Source organism: Hemiscyllium ocellatum, chromosome 29 (genome assembly GCF_020745735.1).
Source record: "Hemiscyllium ocellatum isolate sHemOce1 chromosome 29, sHemOce1.pat.X.cur, whole genome shotgun sequence".
Lineage (NCBI taxonomy): Eukaryota > Metazoa > Chordata > Chondrichthyes > Orectolobiformes > Hemiscylliidae > Hemiscyllium > Hemiscyllium ocellatum.
In genome coordinates this window covers 23421909-23446410 of record NC_083429.1, presented here as the reverse complement: position 1 = coordinate 23446410, position 24502 = coordinate 23421909, and the positions used below count along the sequence as shown (strand labels likewise).

The 24502-nt window shown below is 45.7% G+C and overlaps 1 protein-coding gene across 1 annotated transcript in view; it reads left to right on the top strand.

Moving 5' to 3' along the window:
• Positions 1-24502, top strand: part of fez1 (fasciculation and elongation protein zeta 1 (zygin I)) — a 94479-nt gene that overhangs the window by 22923 nt on the left and 47054 nt on the right. The window contains exon 2 of the mRNA XM_060846862.1: positions 9150-9249. Within this exon, the coding sequence (XP_060702845.1) occupies positions 9150-9249 (100 nt within the window). The remainder of the gene's footprint in view (positions 1-9149; positions 9250-24502) is intronic.

Below are 24502 nucleotides of genomic sequence, written 5' to 3'. Positions count from 1 at the left end.
GTATTCACGGACACTGCCCCCCCCCCACTGTAATCCCTGACACCTCCACCCACTGTAATCACTGACACTCCACCCACTGTAATCACAGACACCTCCCCACTGTAATCACTGACATTTTCCCCACTGTAATCACTGACACTCCACCCACTGTAATCACTGACATTCCCCCCACTGTAATCACTGACATTCCCCCCACTGTAATCACAGACACTGCCCCCACAGTAATCACTGACACTACCCCCCAACTGTAATCTTTGACACCGGCCTCCCCACTGTAATCACGAACACTGCCCTGCCCACTGTAATCACTGACACTCCTCCCTCCCCCCACTGTAATCACTGACATTGCCCCCCCCCACCCACTGAATTCATGGACACTCCCCCTCACTGTAATCACTGACACTCCTCCCCCCCACTGTAATCACTGACACCCCCGCCCCACTGTAATCACTGACACTGTCTCCTGCCCCACTGTAATCACTGACGCTACCCCCACTGTAATCACTGACACTGTCCCCTGCCCCACTGTAATCACTGACACTACCCCCACTGTAATCACTGACATTCTCCCCATTGTAATCACTGAAACTCTCCCCACTGTCATCACAGACACTGCCCCCACAGTAATCACTGACACTATCCCCCAACTGTAATCTTTGACACCCCCCCACTGTAATCACAGACACTGCCCTGCCCACAGTAATCACTGACACTGGCCCCTGCCCCACTGTAATCACTAACACTGCCCCCTGCCCCACTGTAATCACTGGCACACCCCCCACTGTAATCACTGACACTGCTCCCCCCACTGTAATCACTGACACTCCCGCCCCACTGTAAGCACTGACACTGTCCCCCGCCCCACAGTAATCACTGACACTGCCCCCCCGCCCACTGTATTCACAGACACTGCCCCCCCACTGTAATCACTGACACCTCCCCCCACTATAATCACAGACACTGCCCCCACAGTAATCACTGACACTGCCCCCCGCCCCTCTGTATTCACTGACATTGCCCCCTGCAATCACTGACTCTCCCCCACACTGTAATCACTGACACAGATACCCCCCCACTGTAATCAATGACACGACGTGTGTAATCACTGACACTCCACCCCCACTGTAATCACGAACATTGCGCCCCACTGTAATCACTGACACTGCTCCCCCCCCCCCACTGTAATCACTGACACTCCCCTACACTCTAATCACTGACACAGATACCCCTCCACTGTAATCAATGACACCACGAGTGTAATCACTGACACTCCACCCCCACTGTAATCACGAACATTGCGCCCTACTGTAATCACAGACACCTCCCCACTGTAATCACTGACATTCCCCCCACTGTAACACAGACACTGCCCCCACAGTAATCACTGACACTACCCCCCAACTGTAATCTTTGACACCCGCCCCCACCACTGTAATCACGAACACTGCCCTGCCCACTGTAATCACTGACACTCCTCCCTCCCCCCACTGTAATCACTGACACCCCCGCCCCACTGTAATCACTGACACTGCCCCCTGCCCCACTGTAGTCACTGACACTGCCCCCCCACCCACTGTATTCATGGACACTCCCCCTCACTGTAATCACTGACACTCCTCCCCTCCACTGTAATCACTGACACCCCCGCCCCACTGTAATCACTGACACAGTCCCCTGCCCCACTGTAATCACTGACACTACCCCCACTGTAATCACTGACATTCTCCCCATTGGAATCACTGAAACTCTCCCCACTGTCATCACAGACACTGCCCTGCCCACAGTAATAACTGACACTGCCCCCTGCCCCACTGTAATCACTAACACTGCCCCCTGCCCCACTGTAATCACTGACACTGCCCCCTGCCCCACTGTAATCACTAACACTGCCCCCTGCCCCTCTGTATTCACTGACATTGCCCCCCTGCAATCACTGACACTCCCCCACACTGTAATCACTGACACAGATACCCCCCCACTGTAATCAATGACACGACGAGTGTAATCACTGACACTCCACCTCCACTGTAATCACGAACATTGCGCCCCACTGTAATCACTGTCACTGCCCCCATTGTAATCACTGACACTGCTCCCCCCCACTGTAATCACTGACACTCCCGTCCCACTGTAATCACTGACACTCCCGCCCCACTGTAATCACTGACACTGGCCCCTGCCCCACTGTAATCACTGACACTCGCCCTCACTGTAATCACAGACACCTCCCCACTGTAATCACTGACATTCCCCCCACTGTAACACTGTAATCACTGACACTCCCCCCCCCACTGTAATCACTGAAACTCCCCCCACTGTAATCACAGATACTGCCCCCATAGTAATCACTGACAATACTTCCCCAACTGTAATCTTTGACATTGCTCCCCCCCCCCCCCCCCGCCACTGTAATCACGGACACTGCCCTGCCCACTGTAATCACTGACACTCGTCCCCCCCACTGTAATCACTGACACCCCCGCCCCACTGTAATTACTGACACTCCCCCTCCACTGTAATCACTGACACAGATACCCCCCCACTGTCATCAATGACAGTCCTTCCCCACTGTAATCACAGATACCCCCCCACTGTAATCACTGACACTCCCCCCCACTGTAATCAATGACACTGCCCCTCGCGCCCCACTGTAATCACTGGCACTCCCCCCCCCCCCACCCCCCACTGTAATCACTGACACTCTTCCACCCCCCCCTACTGTAACCACAGACACTGCCCCACCCACTGTAATCACTGACACTGCCCACCCTCTACTGTAATCACGGACACCCCCCCCCACTGTAATCACTGACACCTCCCCCTACTGTAATCATTGACACCCCCCCCACTGTAATCACTGCCATTCCCCCCCACTGTAATCACTGACACTGACCCCCCACTGTAATTACTCCAGCTCAGCACTGTCCCCATGACTTGTCCTACCTGTCTATCTTCTTTTCCACCTATCCACTCCACCTTCCCCCCACCCCGACCTATCACCTTCATCCCTTCCCCCACTCACCTATTGTACTCTATGCTACTTTCTCCCCACCCCCACTCTCCTCTCATTTATCTCTCCACCCTTCAGGCTCTCTGCCTTTATTCCTGATGAAGGCCTTTTGCCCGAAATGTCAGTTTTACTGCTCCTCGGATGCTGCCTGGACTGCTGTGCTCTTCCAGCACCACTCTAATCCAGAATCCCCCACTGTAATCACTGACACTGCCCCCCCCCCACTATAATCACTGACACTCCCTCTCCCCCCCCACTGTAATCACTGACACTGCCCCCCCACTGTAATCACTGACACTCCCTCTCCCCCCACAGTAATCATTGACACTCCCCCCTCAAAGTAATCACTGACAACCCCCACACTGTAATCACAAACACCTCCCCCCACTGTAATCTCTGACACTGCCCCCCATCGCTGTAATCACTGACACACACCCCTCACTGTAATCACTGACACTCCCCCCTCGCTGTAATCACTGACACACACCCTACTGTAATCACAGATACCTCCTCCACTGTAATCACTGAAACCCCCCCACTGTAATAACTGACACTCCACCCCCCAACGGTAATCACTGACACGCCCCCCCCCCCCCGCACTGTATTGATGTGCTCTCTAGTTTTCAGATTGAGTTGATGTGTCTGTACCATCTCTGTCCGATCCTAATAATTAGACCTGACCAAATGTAGTTGTGCTTATTGTTCTGAAGCAATAACAATAATTTATTGAGCAAGGGCAGGTGTGATGGGCTGAATGGTCTCTTTCAATGCTTTTTTATATGGCTTCTAAGAACAGCGCCTGTTCTGTAGATACTCAACAGTGGTGCATCCTCTACCAGTAATTACTAGATAGACTCAAAGCAAAGCAAAGACAGAGGAGGGCTGTTGGAAAAGATTTATTCAAATGACCTTTATACATGGAGATGACAAATACCACAAGGTATTATGGGTGGTCACACACTTCTGTGCTGTCCTTTGGTCCTCTGTAACCTTCCAGCACTCCACTTCACCCTTAGCTGTCACAGCCATTTTCTAACCCTGTGCAAACCCACCGACACCACTTCCAACCTCCCTCATAATTTCCTAAATACCATCCTTCCTGTGTTGCAACCTGTGCCGGTGGATTTCCATTGGATCAGCCATGCATATCCTCCAGGCCAGCTCCAGAGTGGGGATGTTGGAAAAGATCTGGGAAATCATATTTACCTATAGTAACTGTCTGTGTGGAGATTGCACATTCTCCCTGTGACTGCCTGAGTTTCTTCCTGGTGTTCCGGTTCCTCCCACAGTCCAAACATGTGCAAGTTAGGTGGATTGGCCGTGCTGAATTACCCATAGTTTCCAGGGATTTGCAGGCGAGGTGGATTAGCCATAGGAATTGCAGGGTTACAGGAATAGGGTAAGGGATTGGGTCTGAGTGCTCTTTAGAGGGTCGATACACACTCGACGAGTGGAAAGGCCTGCTTCCACACAGTAGGGATTCTATGATTCCATTCTTGCCCTGAAATCCTGCCAGAACAATGAATGGGAATGTTGCCTTGGTTTATGTCTCTCTGCAGTCGCGGTCTGACTTTCTGAGCATTTCCAGTATTTTTTACCTTTATTCCCAAGAAATAACAAGTTGATAGTCGTGGATTCAATTATAATGGAAAATGCAACGTGAATCTCCATGACTGGCACAGGGGAATGAGTCAGAGGCTGATGAACACATACTACTTACCGCGTCCTGCTGAACTCAGATAAGATATTACAGTTCTCCCAAGGGATCTAAGAGCTCAAACTAGACACCCTAGGGACTAAATCAGGATACTTACTGTAAGAACCTCTGTGCAGCAATCAGAGATGTACTACAGTGCTTTCCAGCATGATAATTAATTCAGAAATCAGGTCAGTGAGCTGGAAGGTAACACCAACACTCACAGATGATTTATTTCATAATTGACAAATAAAGGTTGTGACTCGATGATTTAAAATAAACTGGAATTAGACTTTAGATATTTGACGAATCAAGGGGGAGAAGCCATTGTTAAGATTAATGTGACAGATTGACAGGATTTTCTGATGGAGGTTTGCTCTCAACAATGAATTCAGAGTTGTACCAACTAGACCTGAAATGAGTCAATCATTGTGCCTCGCTAGGCAGACTAATGATTTGTTTTCAAAGGGACAGCTTTATCATCTTTGCGGACAAGAACAGGAATCTATCTTGATGAGGGAGGCATGCAGTGAAATATAATGACTTTTTATGCTGCTGAGTTGAAGATGCCTCGGGTCTGTTTCAAGGTGTTGCTGCATCTGCAGCTGGTGTCCTAGCGCCAAGGTCAGACTCTGAGATTATAATGAACAGGGACTTTGGCAAGCAGTTGGGGAAAAAAAAATTCTCAATGGCAAGAGAAATATTTTTTCTCCACTTCAATCATTGCGGAAGGCAGAAATAGAAACAGATGGTTCATTGTTCCCGTAGCTGGTGTTCGATTTGCTCAGCATTTTCTAAGTATTAGTTATGGATAGAAAAGGCTACCTGCATATTTGTTATATTGATAATCAAGATGTTTTGAGTGAGAGGGATAAATTAGTTGCCTTCTTCTATGTTTTTGGTCAGTCACAAAGATTTACATTCTTTTTAGCATGAGGCTATGCATCTCTCCATTTAAAATATAGAGTCGTAGAGTCATAAGTATGTAGAGCATGCAAACAGACCCTTAGGTCCAACTCATCCATATCGGCCAGGTATCCTATCCTAAATTAATCTGGTTTCATTTGCTAGCATTTAGCCCATATCCCTCCCTAATCATGTACAAATACACATGCCTTTTAAATGTTGCAATTGTACCAGCCTCCACCACTTCCTCTGGCAGCTCATTCCATACACGCGTCACCCTCTGCATGAAAATGTTGCCCCTTAGGTCCCTTGTAAAGCCGCCTTCTCTCACTTTAAACCTATGCCTTCTAGTTTTGGAGTCCCCTACCCTGGGGAGAAGAGCTTGGCTGTTCACTCTCTCCATGTCCCTCATGATTTTATAAACCTCTATAAGGTCACCCCTCAGCTATCAATGCTGTCTTTTGTTTAATTCACATCGGTTTCATGAGAATTGGCCAACTTATGTAGGTCAGGTGAGATCAGTTTAAGACAGGGGTTTATTACTTTTTAAAAATTGTTTGTCTATGGGCGGCACGGTGGCGCAGTGGTCAGCACTGCTGCCTCACAGCGCCTGAGACCCGGGTTCAATTCCCGACTCAGGCGACTGACTGTGTGGAGTTTGCACGTTCTCCCCGTGTCTGCGTGGGTTTCCTCCGGGTGCTCCGGTTTCCTCCCACAGTCCAAAGATGTGCGGGTCAGGTGAATTGGCCACGCTAAATTGCCCGTAGTGTTAGGTAAGGGGTAAATGTAGGGGTATGGGTGGGTTGCGCTTCAGCGGGTCGGTGTGGACTTGTTGGGCCGAAGGGCCTGTTTCCACACTGTAAGTAATCTAATCTATACAAGTCCCATATACTAAATTAGCTGATGGGATGGTAAGAACAAAAGCCCATATTTTATATCCCCGTGACAGCGGTAACCGGGATGTATTTGTCATTTTAAAAAGTCGCAAAATGCCAGCTGCACTCAGCAGAGACATTGAGTGTCAAGTTTCTTGAAAGCGGAATCATAGATGGGCAGGATGGGGAAGAAGATGTTTGGTATGGTTACCTTTATTGGTCAGTGCACTGAGTTTGAGTTGTCATGTTGCAGCTGTGGAGGACATTGGTTAGGTCAATTTTGGATTACTGCATTCAATTCTGCTCTCCATGCTATAGGAAAGATGCTGTTAAACTTGAAAGGGTGCAGAAAAGAATGTTGCCGTGATCGGAGGCTTTGAGGCTGAATAGGCTGGGGCTATTTTTCCTGGAGCGTCAGAGGTTGAGGGGTGACCATATAGAGGTTTATAAAATCATGAGGGTAATAGATAGCATGAATGGCCAAGATCTTTTTCCCAGGGTTGGCAAGTCCAAACCTAGAGGGCATAGATTTAAGGTAAGAGTAGAAAGATTTATAAGAGACCGAAGGGTAAAAAGTGAGGTCTGCAGATGCTGAAAATCAGAGCTGAAAATGTGTTGCTGGTTAAAGCACAGCAGGTTAGGCAGCATCCAAGGAACAGGAAATTCGACGTTTCAGGCCAGAGCCCTTCATCATTTCCTGATGAAGGGCTCTGGCCTGAAACGTCAAATTTCCTGTTCCTTGGATGCTGCCTAACCTGCTGTGCTTTAACCAGCAACACATTTTCAGCAAGAGACCTAAGGGGCAACATTTTCATGCAGAGGGTGGTGCATGAATGGAATGAGCTGCCAGAGGAAGTGGTAGAGGCTGGTACAATTACAACATTTAAAAAACATCTGCCTGGGTATATGAATAGGAAGGATTTAGAGAGATATAGGCCTTGTGCTGGCAAATGGGACTAGAGTCATAGAGTCATAGACGAAATTGATGTAGCATATCTGGTCGACATGGATGAGTTGGACCGAAGGGTCCATTTCTCTGTTGTACATCTCTATAAATCTACGACTCTGAAGAGGTACAATTTGGTGACGCGTAGCATAAAATATGGACCAAAAGTGTTGGCTGAGGAAAAGAAGGCAACTGATGCTGGAGGGAAAGATTACAAAGTACCTTCTACAGTTTTACAATCTGTTAGATTTAGACTAGATAGAATGTTTGTAGAGGATGTCTCAACAGGCATGTGTATCGCAACCACTGAGTCTGTATGGAATACCCTGCATGATCTGACTGAGAATTGACAGAAAATCCCCAGCCATACATATACAGTTTTCAAGACATTTGCAGGTCTGCTGTGGAATGGGTGAAAACTAGACCAGTGTGTTCGAGGATTTCTGCAGCATCGTCCTAGTGGTCATTGTCAATGTCCAGTTTCTGCCAAATTATCCTCCATTTCTCTGGCTTCCTGTCACTGTATAACATCATGGTGGAGCAGGGAGCAGATTTATAGCACTCTTGGATTCAGTGGGAAAAAGGTACAACCAAGCTGTCAGGACTAATAAACACTGTTTCTGATCTTTGGTGGTTGTTGTTAGAGCTGCACCCTGCAGCAGCAAGAAGAACTCAGATGGCAGGGCTGAAGAAGATTGCCTCACTTTCTGAAGGACCATTCTCCACGTTTTCCAATAAATCAGGCTGACAGATGATTATCCTAAAGTGACCACTTCAGCATTGCTGGTTGGGAAGTGAGCATTGACCTACATGACACAGAGTTGGTGGAATTTGACGAGCTGAAATTTAATGAAGAGAAGCACTTCTCTACTCATGCCAGTCATCACATTCGACCCCTACAAATCTGCATAACCCATCATATTAGACCCTGACAAATCTGCATAACTTGTCAAATAACCCCTACAAATCTGCATAACCTGATGGATAACTGCATTAATTATAATCACTTGGTCAATCCAGAATCGTGATGAAATGATATTGAGTAGGTGAGATGCAGAGGCCATTGAGGTCCAAAACACACAGTATATGGGTACCACTGGCCCAGTTGATCCTTCACAGCCCTTGAACTGAGTGGTTTGCTGTGGTATTTCAGAGGATCAGTAACAGTCAAACACATGACTGTGGACTGGAGTTACATATAGGCCGGACCAGCACATTTCCTTCTCTAAATGGCAAGAGTGATCCTTATGGGTTTTTACAACAATCTGTGAAGAGTTGAGACTGAGACTAGCCTTACATTCATTTAAATTTGAAGTTCCATCAGCTGCCCTCTTGAACCCATGACTTCAGAACATTAGCTTGGCTCTCTGGATTTCCCCGTCCAATAACTTTACCACGATGCCCCTGACTCAGAGCCAGAAGACTAGACTTTGCCCAACTGCTAGGGTTGTCTCTAGGCTGTTAGTGCCCTACTTCTCTCTATGTCTGTTTCACCTCTGAGACCTGGGTAGCACCTGGGCAGGCAGAGAGTGGAGAAACTCTTCTGTTGATTAAGGAGTTAATCCGACTAAAGGCATAAGTTGTTGCCTAGAAGCTTGTTCCCCCAATGCTGCTCCTGTGCACAATCACAAAAGGCACTTGTCCTCCAAGCGTGTGTTGGGTCGTAGTGAGGGTCTGTGTGCAGCTGACAGCTAACAATAACTCTTGTTATTCCAGGATCTGGGATGCTCTGACCGACAACTACATCATGAGCACAGCTGATGACTGGCGGACAGCACGACTACAGGAACTCAATATGAATCTCTCCAACCTGGAGGTAACATTGAGGCCTTGTCTGAGGCTATGCTTAGACTATCAGTAACACTGGGGGTGGGAGGAGTGTTCGGGAAATAGACTCAATTTAGATTACAGTCAGTTCTGCTTTAATGCGGCAGTTCCATTCCCAGGCAAACCTATGTTATCAGAAAATCACATGATAGCAGCACCATTTAAACTAATGGGGCTCGAATTGCACTATAACCAATACACTCTTTAAAAGTTTATGCTATAGAAACATTTCCCTAATTCATCTATTGCGTACAGTGAATTCACATTAACATAATGAGTGTTATTGCAGAACAACCTGTATTTGAAACAAGGCTTGCCCAGGACTGGGATTATTTCTTCTTAGCTATTTTTCATATTCTGATGAAAGATAAAATTTGAGTGGGTTTGTTCCTAGCTTTGATGTAGTGTTGCCTCAGTTGCTGACTTCTCCTTCGCTTGGCTTCAAGTCTCACTCCAGAGACCTGCAATGCCTTAGCCCTATCATGAGTGTGCCAGAGTGTGTCACTCTGTTTGAGGTATCGACCTTCAGATGAAATGATAAATTGAAGTCCAGCTCCCCAGATAGATCTCACACTTCAGAGAAAAGCAGTGATGGTCTCTCCCTGTCTCCTGGTCAATGATTACCCCTCACCAAACACCAGCAGTGACCTGGTCATTTTATTTATCACATTGATGGGAGCTTGCTGTGCTTGAGTTGGCAGCCAACATTGGTCACATTTGAAAAGTACTTCATTGGCTATAAGGAGATGTTTGACATAAAGTGGATATGACAATCTCTATACGATGACAGATCTTTTCTTAAAATTCATTTGAATCAACAGCAGAGCCTCAAAGATATACTTGCAGAGGTATTGCTACTTATTGCTACTATTGCCTCTCAGTCGTTTATGTTTAGGACTGTTCCTGCTCAAGCAGCTCTGATATTTTAGTGGGAAGGTGTACAGATCAGTAGTTCCCAGCTGAGGTGTCAGGTCTAGGGTCATTTATAGAGTCGAAAATGTGTTGCTGGAAAAGCGCAGCAGGTCAGGCAGCATCCAAGGAACAGGAAATTCGACATTTCGGGCATAAGCCCTTCATCAGGAGACCTGATGAAGGGCTTATGCCCGAAACGTCGAATTTCCTGTTCCTTGGATGCTGCCTGACCTGCTGCGCTTTTCCAGCAACACATTTTCAGCTCTGATATTCCAGCATCTGCAGACCTCACTTTCTCCTCATTTATAGAGTCATAAAGATGTACAGCATGGAAACAGACCCTTCAGTCCAACTCGTTCATGCCGACCAGATATCCTAAATTAATCTAGTTTCACTTGCCAGAATTTATTCCGTGTCCCTCTAACACCTTCCTGTTCATATACCCATCCAGATGCCTTTTAAATGTTGCAATTGTACCAGTCTCCACCACTTCCTCTGGCAGCTCATTCCATACATGTGCCACCCTCTGCGTGAAAAAGTCGCCCCTTAGGTCTCTTTTAAATCCTTCCTCCCTCTCCTTAAACCTATGCCCTCTAGTTTTGGACTCCCCACCCTGGGGACAATACCTTATCTATTCACCCTATCATGCCCCTCATGCTTGTAAGGTCACCCCTCAGCCTCCAACACTCCAGGGAAAACGGCCCCAGCCTGTTCAGCCTCTCCCTATTGCTCAGACCTTTCAAACCCAGCAACATCCTTGTAAATCTTTTCTGAACACTTTGAAATTTCACAATATATTTCCTATAGCAGGGAGATCAGAATTGCACAGTATTGCAATCGTGTCCTAACCAATTTAGTTGTTTTTAGCCCTGAGTGATGTAAAGGCTGTAATTGGCTGGAAGGGAAGAGGGAAATTCTTTCCTGGTCTTTCTCCAGCAATTCCCCATAGAAAATGCACACTCGGGGTCATCAACACCAGCTAAGTACAGGATCAGACTCAACTGTGCTGCTCAGCTGAGCCTTATCTGTCATAATGTCTATCATATCATTGTAACCTGTAACTAACATTCAATAAATGAATCATGTTAACTACAAGAGCACAAAGTGGTTTTCCTCTGCCATACTAGATCATGCAAACAAAATAGTTTCATATACACCTTTATCGTTAGCAATTGCTGTTACTGGGTAATGAGTTGGCATGACTATACCGACAGGAGTCAACCATCGGAGGGTATGAGATTTGGCACCAAAACCATATATGGAATCCTCCTGATAGATAAAGATGGTTTGAAGCAAGGGCAAATTTGGAGGGTGGGCCATGCTCTGTATCCAGGAAATCTGGTTGGAGATGAGTGAGCAATGGCAGTGGCCATTCAGCTGAAAGCAGCATGGAGCCAATCGGCATCAATTGAGAACCTAATGAGAAGCTTCTGCTAGTGTCTCTTTGTGTTCATTGTAGAGTTAGGCAGCTCTCAGAGTCTGCCTCCTGCTGGCTGACTGCATGGCTATCAGGGATCATGCCCCATAATGTGACTGAGCTTAAGGAATGTCACCAATGCAACCCATATGCATCCCTCCAGGGGGTTTTCCTACTGCTCCAAGGGACCTTTTGGCATTGCTCACTTCATTTAATTCATGTTGTGGAACCATGCTGAAGTCCACTCCATTTTAAGTTGCTCCTTGACTCCCTGAGAAGCAGCCATTTGTGGTGGGGCTCTGCCCTCCCAAGCTGCGGGCCCTCTGCCTGAGCCTGCAATGTCAGGGTTCAGAGTGTTTTGCTGGAAAAGCACAGCAGGGTCAGGCAGCATCCGAGGAAAGGAGAATCAACGTTTCGGGCTGGAGCCCCTCATCAGGAGCCTGTCGATTTTCCTGCTCCTCGGATGTTGCCTGACCTGCTGTACTTTTCCAGCAACACACTCTCAACTCTGATCTCAAGCATCTGCAAACCTCACTGTCCCCCTGCAATGTTAGAGGCTAACCCACCGAGATTAATCAGGCCCACAGGTATCTCCTGGAAAATCAAGCCAGATTATGTACTGTAGATCCATGTGAGATTGAATACTGGAATGGTCCACCACTCCTGAAATAAGTAATCAGAATGGTATTTATCATCTCTCCCAGTATGTGTTACTGGAGAAAGGCTGTTAAAGGTAATTCACGTTGCTGTGTTGGGCTTAAGAGGTAGAATTGTAGAATCCCTACAGTGTGGAAACAGGCCGTTCAACTCAACAAGCCCACACCGACCTTCCAAAGAGTAACCCACCCAGACCCATTCCCCTACCCTATTGTCTTCTATTTACATCTGACCGATGCACCTAACCTACACATGCCTGAACACTACAGGCAATTTCATACAGCCAATTCACCTGACCTGCACATCTTTGGATTGTGGTAGGAAACCAGAGCACTCAGAGGAAACCCACGCAGACACGGGGAGAATGTGCAAATTCTACACAGTCACTCGAGACTGGAATTGAACCCAGGCCCCTGGCACTGTGAGGCAACAGTGCTAATCACTGAGCCACCATGCCCCACCACCACCCCCCTAACCACCACCACCACCACCACCACTGTGCTGCCCCTGATTAGCAGTAGATAAGTAGGAGAGACACTTTTCTTGAAGAGCAAGAAGATTTATTGTGTGACAGCAGCAAATCTAACTAAATTTGTTTAGATACAATTACCAGGACCTTAGGGAGTTGGGGTGGCATGGTGGCACAGTGGTTAGCACCACTACCTCCCAGTGCCTGGGACATCAGGTTTAATTCCAGTCTCTGGTAATTATCTGTGTGGAATTTGTACATTCTCCCTGTGTTGGTATGAGTTTCCTCCCACAGTCCAAAGATGTGCTGGTTAGGTGGGTTGCCCATGCTAAATTGCTTTCTAATGTCCAGGGTTAGGTGAATTAGTCACGGTAATTATAGGGATATGGTGGGGTCTGAGTGGGACGCTGACCAGCATGTCAGTGCAGACTTAATAGGCCGAATGGCCTCCCTCCACACTGTAGAGACTCTTTGACTCTGAGTTAGTATGGATACATCTTCATCCTTCAAAACATAGGGTAGAACATTCTTGTCTCCAATCACAGCCTGTGGATGACAGTAGGAGCATGGCTGGAGTCAATGTAACATGAACATTAATTCCTTCAGGACCTTCTCCAACAGAGGCTACAAACACATAAAAAAACTTGCAATCACAAAGTGTCTTTCACGCCTTCAGGATGTAGTGAGATGGTTACCAACTATTTTTGAAGTGTGGCCACTGTTGTAATGGAGGAATTGTAGTTGTCAAATTGATCACAGGATGACCCCAAAAACATCAGTGTGTCTGCAGTGATTGTAATGAGATCAGCCAGATGGACATCCATAGTATGAGTTCCCTATTTGGGGTGGTTAATCTGGTCCAATCAGGGAGCCCTGGCTGACAGATATAAGCAGGAGTGTTCCCCCTTCACTGTTTGATCACACAGCATTGTCCTTTGATGAGAAGGGCACTGCTTATCACTGGCCACTCGGAAAAAGATAAAGAAAAAAAAAGAAAAAAAAACAAAAAATAAGCAGGAGTGTCAGGAGTTCTCCTCACACTAGGAGCCGGCTCTGAGCTAGCTGGGTCTGTGTCATGTACTATGCAGAAAGAGTGCATAGGGTGACTTGGTGATGGCATACCGGCCTCTGTGGGGTTATTTCAGTAACAATGGTCAGAAAATCAATTTCTATATGAGTATTCCAGTCATTTACATAAATGATTTGGATGTGAGCATAAGAGATATATTTAGTAAGTTTGCAGATGACACCAAAATTGGAGGTGTAGTGGGTTACCTCAGATTACAACAGGATCTGGACCAGATGGGCCAGTGGGCTTAGAAGTGGCCGATGGAGTTTAATTCAGATAAATGCGAGGTGCTGCACTTTAGGAAAGCAAACCTTAGCAGGACTTATACACATCATGGTAAGGTCCCAGGGAGTGTTGCTGAACAAAGAGACCTTGGAGTGCAGGTTCATAGCTCCTTGAAAGTGGACTTGCAGGTAGCTAGGATAGTGAAGAAGGCGTTTGGTATGCTTTCCTTTATTGGTCAGAGTATTGAGTACAGGAGTTGGGAGGTCATGTTGCGGCTATACAGGACATTGGTTAGGCCACTGTTGGAATATTGCATACAATTCTGGTCTCCTTCTTATTGGAAAGATGTTGTGAAACTTGAAAGGGTTCAGAAAAGATTTACAAGGATGTTGCCGGAGTTGGAGGATTTGAGCTACAGGGAGAGGCTGAACAGGCTGGGGCTGTTGTCCCTGAAGGGTCGGAGGCTGAGGGGGTGACCTTATAGAGGTTTACAAAATTATGATGGGCATGGATAGGGTAAATAGGCAAAGTCTTTTACCTGGGGTCAGGGAGACCAGAACTAGAGGGCATAGGTTTAGGGTGAGAGGGAAAAGATATAAAAGAGACCTAAGGGGCAACTTTGTCACACAGAGAGTGGTACGTGTATGGAATGAGCTGCCAGAGGAAGTGGTGAAGGCTGGTACAATTGCAACATTTAAAAGGCATTTGGATGGGTGTATGAATAGGAAGGGTTTGGAGGGATATGAGCCAGGTGCTGTCAGGCGGGACTAGATTGGGTTGGGATATCTGGTTGGCATGAACAGGTTGGACTGAAGGGTCTGTTTCCATGCTGTACATCTCTATGACTCAGAGCTCAGATCAGGGAACAGACTAGACTGACGAGTAAACTTTGAACTTAGAACATTACAGCGCAATACAGGCCCTTCGATCCTTGATGTTGCACCAAACTGTGGAACCAATCTGAAGTTCATCTTACCTACACTTTTCCATTCTCATCCATATGCCTGTCCAATGACCATTTAAATGCCCTTAAAGTTGACAAGTCTCCTGTTGTTGCAGGCAGTGTCCATGATCTATGTACATGGAGACCAAGATCTCTCTGCTCATCAACGCTGCCAAGAATATTACCATTAGCCCAGTACTCTTTATTCCTGTTACTCCTTCCAAACTGAATCACCTCACACTTTTCTGCATTAAACACCGTTTGCCACCTCTCAGCCCAGTCCTACAGCTTATCTATGTCCCTTTGTAACCTACAACATCCTTCCGCACTGTCCACCGCCCTTGGTGTCATCTGCAAATTTAATAACCCATCCTTCTATGCCCTCATCCAAGTCATTTATAAAAATGACGAACAGTAGTGGACTCAAAACAGATCCTTGCAGTACATCACTAGTAACTGAACTCCAGGAATAACATTTCCCATCAACCATGACCCTGTATCTTCTTTCAGCCAATTTCTGATTCAAACCACTAAATCACCCTCCATCCCATGCCTCCATATTTTGTGCAATAGCCTACCATGGGTAACCTTATCAAACACCTCACTGAAATCCATATACACCACATCGACCACTTTACCATCCACCTGTTTGGTCACTTCCTCAAAGATAGCCCTTGCTGGGCTTATTTAATTATCATTGAATGGTGTGCACTTCACACCCATTTACACATGTAAACCAATGTGAGGTTAGGACAGTCACTGTGACAAGCCTTCCCATTGCCCATCCCAATACTGTGTTTTACTCCCATGGCTCTGAACAATGAAAGTTGTAGTTTAGATTAGATTACTTACAATGTGGAAACAGGCCCTTCAGCCTAACAAATCCACACTGACCCTCCAAAGAGCAATCCACCCAAACCCATTCCCCTACATTTTACCATCCAGGCTATGGCCAATTTACCTAACCTGTACATTTTTGGACTGTGGGAGGAAACCCACACAGACACTGGGAGAATGTGCAACTTCCAAACAGACAGTTGCCTGAGGTAGGAATTGAACCCAGGTCTCTGGTGTTGTGAGGCAGCAGTGCTAACCACTGTGCCACCGTGCTGCCCAAGTGTGAAGTGATCTGAATGCTGTAGTTTAGTAACAGACAAAAGAACTGGATAAAATACTCAGACTTTTTGTGGTCTTGTACAGGGTGTTTACGTTTAATAAGATCATGTCGACAGAAGTTTTAAAAAGTGCTCCTCATGGAATGAGGGTGTCACTGAATAGACCAATGTTTGTTGTCCCTCCCGCATGAAGAGTCACTCACATTGCAGTGAGTCTGGAGTCACGTGTAGGCTAGATCAGGTAAGGATGGCAGATTCCCAAAGGACGTTAGTTAACCAGGTGGGTTTTTTTTAATGACAATAAACAGTGGCTACATGGTCACCATTGGGCTATCTTTTCATTCAGTCTCATTGTTGAATTCAAATCTCATCACCTGCCTTGGTGAGACTCAAACTCATATCCCCAGAACATGAGCCTGGGGTTTGGGATTGCTAGCCTGGTGTCATTACCGTGACACCACCGTCTCCCCCTGGGTGGGATGTAAGGGACCACCTTCGAGTTGTGCTGGGTTTGATGTCTCCTAGCTGCTTTTGCACATGCTCAGTAGCTGTGTTTAGAGTAAAAGTATAGCAAATCTTTACATTGAATACAGTCAGTAAAGGCAACTCAGGAGTGTTCCCCAACCAGCCAGATTAAAGATAGGGCAGACTGGGTGTTGGTGATGTTGTACGCGAGGAGGCTGCTTGTTAAATCCAGCACAAGATCTTGCCATCAGTGAATGGCCTGGCCTGACCTGACCTGGATGGAACTTTATGGAACTTCCCTAGTCAACAGGACAAAGGAAGCACCACCAGTTTAATCAAAATAAACCGCACAGCACCAGGTACAACAGAGAATTGAATAGCTCACTTCTCCACACATGGGCCTATTGAAGGCCTCATGAAGCCAATTAGTAACCATCCTTTTCTAAAAGCAAATTCGCTCATGGGATGTGAATGTCATGGCTTGGCCGATAATTATTGCCCATCCCTAAGTGTCCTTGAGGAGGTGGTGATGAGCTGCTTTCTTGAAATGCTGTGGTCCATTTAGTGTGTGTGTACTCACAACACAGTTAAGGAGGGAGTTCTAGGAAATAACAGGATGGTGAGTGGTTCGGAGGGAAAGTTACTGGTGGTGGTATTCCCATGTATCTGCTGCCCTTGTTCTCCAAGGTGATAGAGGTTGCAGGTTTGGAAGATCCTTGGAGAGTTGGTTCAATGCATCTTGTAGATGGTACACACTGCCGCTACTGTGCCTTAGTGGTGGAGGGTATGAATGTTGAAGGTGGTAGCTAATGAAGTTGTCTGCATTGTCCTGGATAGTGTTGAAATTCTTAAGTGTTAATACAATTGCACTCATCCACACAAATGGAGAATATTCCATTGCACTGTTGACTTGTGGGCTTGTTTATTGGGGACAGGCTTTGCGGAGTCATGAGGTGAATTAGTCACTGCTGGATTCCTATGCTCTGATCTGCTCTTGTTGCCACAGTACTTAAGTGGCTCATCCAGCTCAGTGTCTTCCAAGCCCAGCTATTTTACCCATGGCAGGAGTGGATGGAGCAAGTTTCCTGTAGGTCCCCCATGCCCATTTAAAGCATCCACACCCCTCAAGACCACACTTTCCCTTGTCTCCTTACACCCCCACAGCAGACCTTGGACCTCTCAAACTTTATGCTCCCCAGCTCCCTCATCCTCTTCACCAGACCCTGCTGAACTGGCCTTTGCTGAGACCAGAGAAGTTATCCTGGAGCTGTACAAAACATTAGTTAGGCCACAGCTTGAGTATTGTCTGAAATTCACAATGCAGGAGGGATGTAGAGCACTGGAGAGGGAGTAGAGATGATTTACCAGGGTATTGCCTGGGCTGAAGAGTTTTGGTTATGAAGAGAGATTGGACAGACTGAGGTTATTTTCCTTGGAGTAGAGAAGGCTGAGGGAGTCATGATTAAGATGTATAAAATTATGGGGGGGCATGTTGGTGGAAAGTTCAATGAACAGGGGGCACAGATTTAATGGGCAGAGGTTTAGAGGGGATGTAAGGAAAACCCTTTTCATACAGAGGGTGATGGGAATCCAAACCTCAGTGTCTATAAGAGTAGTGGAGGCAGAAACCCTCCTAACATTTCTGAAGTATTTAGTTGCACATTTGCAATGCCAAGGCTACAGGCAAAGTGCTGGAAATTAGAATTAGAATAGCTTGGCCGTTGTTTTTGTCCAGCACACATGGACTGAAGAGCCTTTTTTTTTGTGTTGTACTCCTCTGTGACTCAAAATGACTGAGACAGCCATTATTTCCCTGAGCCTGCTCTCTGTCAACTCTTTAGCTGAGGGACACAGAACAGCCATGATGGCTTATGAAATCCAGTTTGGACAGAGTTGGCATGGTCACTACATGCCTCCACACTCGAATAAATAGATTCAGACCCATGAGCAGTTTTGCTTTTGAAGCTGAGAAAGGACAATTAGTTTGTCCCTGAACCACTTTTCCAAGTCCGGTGTCTGGGGACTCAGGGACGCTGCAATCCAGGGATGTCATTGTAATCGAGCACAGCTTGTCCTTGTCCTTGCAGCTTGTGTTAGCTTCCAGGAGCCCCAAGGCTGTCTGGCCTCATGTTAGTTAGTACACTAGTCAGCAGGACAAAGGAAGCCCCACCAATTTAATCAAAATAATCCGCAGAGCACCAGGCAGGTAACTCCGCAGTGAAGTTATTGTATCAGAGTTGCCTGCACTCAGTAACTGATCCCCAAAGCAGCAGACGTCTTCACATTCTGAAAAAGCTGATGGGTTTCCATGGATACTTTATCATACCAAATAAAACCCCAGAATGTCATTCTCTCCCTCACATTAACTGATCATCACTAGATATATTTATCAGAAAACCCTTCCAAACCTGCAATCTCTATCATCTTGAAAGACAAAGATATAGAATGTGGAACAAACATGAATACTTTTATGTACATTTGCAGTAAAATATCTAATTAAGGCGAGCGTTCGTCCCTGCTGGTCTTATGTGGTAAAACCTCATTTGCTCAAAGCGATAGGAGGCTGACTTTCAAAATGATTCTTGTTTTTTTTTGACAACCACCAATTTATTTATCAGGACAGCAAGAAAATTCAAAACTATTACTGATCACTAAAAGATAGAGGAGATGTGTATTACTGCTCACATCTTTTCAATAACTCAAACCATTTTTGTTCTGCTGTCAGGTAAAATTGATGCATGTGATGAGGTCCTTCAGAGAAAAGTGACTGCTAAATATTTCTGTGCAAACTGCACACATTTGTACATTAACGTGACTTGCAACCTATGTTTTATGCAAACATCTTTAAAAATATGTCTATTGCTGCAAACTACTATTTTCTCCTTGAGGCAGCAGCATTGAGGATCATTTGGTTCTGTCAATAATGAAACTGTATAAAAGGATCAAGAATGAGAGGGCCCAAATGTAAAGTAATTTGCAAAAGAAGCAATTATAACATGGAAAGAAAAATCACAGAGGACAGAACAGGAACATGCTGCCTGGAAGTGTGGACAAAATCAGCTCAATTGACGCTTCAAGACGGCGTTAAATGGTTATTTCTGCAGAGACAATATTCAGAGTTGTGGGGAAAAAGACAGGATAATAACACCAAGTCCTAACGCTCATTCAGAGAGCTGGTGCAGGCACCCATGGGCTGAACAGTCTCCTCTTGCACCACAGCAGTTCTGCGATCAATTGTATGAACGAACAAATCTAGACAAGAACTAACCAGAGAAAAGTCAGCTTTTGACAAAAACACAATTAACAAATGAAGAAGCACATTAATAATGGATCCAAAACTTCGGTTCAATCTGTGTGAGTAATAAGAATAAAATATAGGTAGCTGAATATCTTGCATTCCATGGTCTGACTACTACAGTGTGTGACTTATACAATTCTATCTAGGTCCCAGGTGTAGAGTCATTACAGCAGTGAGAAATAAAGCTAAATTCTGAAACTAAATTTTACATTAGAAGTTGGCTGATATGAAAATAAATAAACCACAGTCCACAAGTCGATACTTCGTCTGTAAACAGAAATTCAATATTAAATTGTGTTTAACAGAGGCTGCTGTCTAAGGACCTAAAAGGCTTTATGTTTCCCAGGAGTTGAAATGTCAAACTGTCTTTCTCAACAACACTCAACACAAAAGCTCCATTTCACAGGCCAATGCAATGTACCAAACCACAGCTGCCAAACCAGTCATTAGTTATCTCTCAGGATTATTGTTTAATGTGGCAAAATCAAAGGCTGTGTCTTAAAAAGTAAGGAGAGTAGTTTATATTTGGAACTCATCACGACATAAATATTTGAGGTGAATAGAACACAATAACTTAAATAGAAACCTACATTGCTCAGACCTTTGAGTATAGGGGCTGGGATATTATGCTGAGGTTGTGCAGGATATTGGTGAGAGTGGTGCTGGAAAAGCACAGCAGTTCAGGCAGCATCTGAGGAGTAGGAAAATCGACATTTCAGGCAAAAGCCCTTCCTGATGAAGGAAAGTCAAGCCTGAAGAAAACTTCAAAGAGAAAGACTTCAAAAGGAGAAATGCACTGCAAACTGAACTATAACACTTTGTGAGTATCTCCAACTGTGAACAGGTTAGGAGAACAGGGTGTGGTTTGGATGAGAGTAGTTTGTGTGTATTCTCTTTGTGTGTATAGTTAACCAAAGAAGTTAAAAGGCAGTTCCAATCCTGGCCAGTAAGTGCTAGTGGGTGAAGGTGTGTGCTGTGAGAATCATAACTGAGAAAATCCCTAGTCACCTTTCCATTGCAGGTGAACTGAAACAAAATCTATCTTTCTCTTTGCTGAAAAGAAGTCAAACTGCAGTTAAAACAAAACCAGGGCCTGTCAGCTGACCTGCAGATCCAGGATCTTAAAATCCATCGTTTATCTACCAATCCCACTTTAACCAGAATTACACATCTTGTAGCATGTCACAACAACATGGCATGGAACTCAGAGACTGATCTGTCCGTATCTTTTTTAGTTTGTATCTTTTTGATGGATTGACCTCTTATTCCTAATTTGAATGCATGAGGGCTGCTTTACTATGTTTTTTCCTACTTAATAATTAATGAACTGCTTGCCTTTATTGGTCAGAGTATTGAGTACAGGAGTTGGGAGGTCATGTTGTGGCTGTACAGGACATTGGTTAGGCCACTGTTGGAATACTGCGTGCAATTCTGGTCTCCTTCCTATCGGAAAGATGTTGTGAAACTTGAAAGGGCTCAGAAAAGATTTACAAGAATATTGCCAGGGTTGAAGGATTTGAGCTACAGGGAGAGGCTGAAGAGGCTGGGGCTGTTTTCCCTGCCATGAGGGGCATGGATAGGATAAATAGGCAAAGTCTTTTCCCTGGGGTCAGGGAGTCCAGAACTAGAGGGCATAGGTTTAGGATGAGAGGGGAAAGATATAAAAGAGACCTACGGGGCAACTTTTTCACACAGAGGGTGGTACGTGTATGGAATGAGCTGCCAGAGGAAGTGGTGGAGGCTGGTACAATTGCAACATTTAAGAGACATTTGGATGGGTATATGAATTGGAAGGGTTTGGAGGAATATGGGCCGGGTGCTGGGAGGTGGGACGAGATTGGGTTGATATATCTGGTCAGCATGGACGGGTTGGACCAAAGGGTCTGTTTCCATGCTGTACATCTCTACGACTCTATGACTCTATGAACTCACATTTTTGTTAATTCGATAAACCTGGCGAAATTGGATCTTGACAAAACATAAAACTCATTTGATCTGGTGGAAAAACAGATGTAAGGGAAGGATCCTTTTGAAATTAACCTTGTAAGCAACCAAGTGAGGTGCTGAATAAGGAAGGGGAGCCTGTTAGTCTCTTCTCACCCAGGAGTTTGACATCTTGGCATATCTGTTTGGGACTGAAATAACTTGTGGCCGACTACTTCCACTCCCCCTCCCACTCCCTCAAGGACATGCAAGCCCTGGGCATCCTCCATCACCAAATGCAAGCCACCCAACAACCAGAGGAAGAAAGCCTCATCTTCCGCCTTGGGACTCTCCAACCCCACAGCATCAACATTTACTTCCCCAGTTTCCTAATCTCCCATCCCCCCACCTCATCCCAGATCCAACCCTCCAACTCTGCACCGCTCTCTTGACCTGTCTTACCTGTCCATCTTCCTTCCCACTTATCCGTTCCACCCTCCCCACCGACCTATCAATATCACCCACCTGCATCTACCAATCGCCTTCCCAGCTATATTCCCCCTAGCCCCACCCCTCAATGCCCTATTTACCTCTCAGCCCCCTTCCCCCTCCACATTCCTGATGAAGGGCTTATGTCCGAAACGTTAATTCTTCTGCTCCTCGGATACTGCCTGATTTGCTGTGTTTTTCCAGTGCCACACCTTCAAACTCTGACCCTCTAGCATCTGCAGTCCTCACTTACTCATCGTCACTGAAATAAATTGGGGAATCTTATCTGAGAATGATGCCTACTTAACAATCCCAAAGGACACTTAACCACCCTTAAAGATTACCTGACCTCCAGCAAAGATGTCCCAGGATGAATCCATGCATCACAACTTTGTGCTACTGAAATCTGGAGCAGAGGCAGCTTGTGGTTTAAATGGCCAGCTACCTCCATGAACAATGTACCTCGACTCGATCTCCTACACACACACCCTGTGAAAATTAGAATTTCCGTGTATTTGAGGGAAGGACTTCAACCTTCCATTGCAGTGAAATTCCAGACTGAGATTTTCATGATCCATGCCTGGAGCAGGCATTAATCAGTCCACATGAGAATAAATGGGCCTAACACTCACTTCTGCTCCCCCTTGTACTTTTGATGTGTGCCTTTAGAAACCAACCCCACCAGCTAAAACCAACACTAAGCAGCACAGATCCAGTTAAAGGTTAATACTCTCACCTTAACCACTCTTAAAAATCACACAACAGCAGGTTATAGTCCAACAGGTTTAATTGGAAGCACTAGCTTTCGGAGCGCTGCCCCTTCATCAGGTTGACAACCACCTGATGAAGGGGCAGTGCTCCGAAAGCTAGTGCTACCAATTAAACCTGTTGGACTATAACCTGCTGTTGTGTGATTTTTAACTTTGTACACCTTAGTCCAACACCGGCATCTCCAAATCTTAACCACTGCCACTCTTAATCGCGACATCTCCAACCTTGCTCTCAAATGTGCCCCTCAGGACACCCCACTGCTCTGCTCAGTGTCAACATCCCATCCTTAAACCCTTCATCCAGTTTTCTCTTGTTCACAAACTGCACCCACATCCCCAGCAATGTTCTTTCCCAGCCCTTAAGTATTCACACACTGAGGCCTAGTGATTCACCCTCCCTGCTGTCACCCAATCACTTACATGGAGGTTGGGTACATGAACCTGAGCAGGTCTCAACCTATGGAACATCTGATTGATGAAGGGGTGCAAGTACACAGTTTCCTGGACCTCCCACGTAAATGTGCATTGTAGGTACCAAGAGTAGGTACTGCCAAATGTCTTGACCATTATGCATTGATATCACAGAGAGTAGCAATTCCAATGCCTGTTACTCTGCTATCACCTGTCAAGACGCAGTCAAAGATGTTGATTAACAAGAATTGAATTGAGCTACTTATTGAATGGAATGTTGTGTAATTCAGGTGGGACTGTCAGAACCTGATACAGACAAGTCCGTTCAATCAGCTGCACACAGAGTTACAGACAGCTCTGTTGAGGATGAACTCCATATTGATAAAGTTTTGGGGAAGCAGCGATGGCAGTAAGGTATTGCAGCATTGCTGGTTCTCAGTGGGGAACAAATATGTGACAATGATAAGGAGTAGGAACAGGAGTAGGCTGTTTTGCCCCTTGAGCCTGTTCCATCATTCAGCAGGTTCATGGAGTGGCTGATCATCCCATGTGGGTTGGATTGCTAACCCTCGAGGCTGAAAAATCTATATCCAGGCAACTTCTTCGTGCAACCCAGGTGAAAAATCATTTGATTAAAAAAGGTTTTTTTTTCATTTTGTTTGGTAACAGTACAAGAGGAAAATGTTGTTTTGTTGACAGTGTAAACCCCTCCTTTTTGGGTAAGAGTATTGGCCCAGGTACCAGTGCATACAACAACTTAGATACTGTTCGACTCAACATGTTACAGGGTTATTACAGTATGAAACAATGGTGCATTCTCACACTTACCTTGGTTGCTTAGACATCCCATTGTCCAAGGTTTGTTTCAGGTGGTGAATTCATCACTAGATCTCCTGGTGTGACTTTAGAGAGCTGATCAAACTTAGTCGCAAGTTGTTTATGAAAATTTTTCTTCATACACCTTTCCTTGCTATGATTTTGCCATACGTCACGTTCCTGGATGAAGCCCTTACCAGTGATGTATTTTCCCTGGCCTTCCTTCAAGGTAATGGTCATTGCCGCTCCCTCACCACCAGACA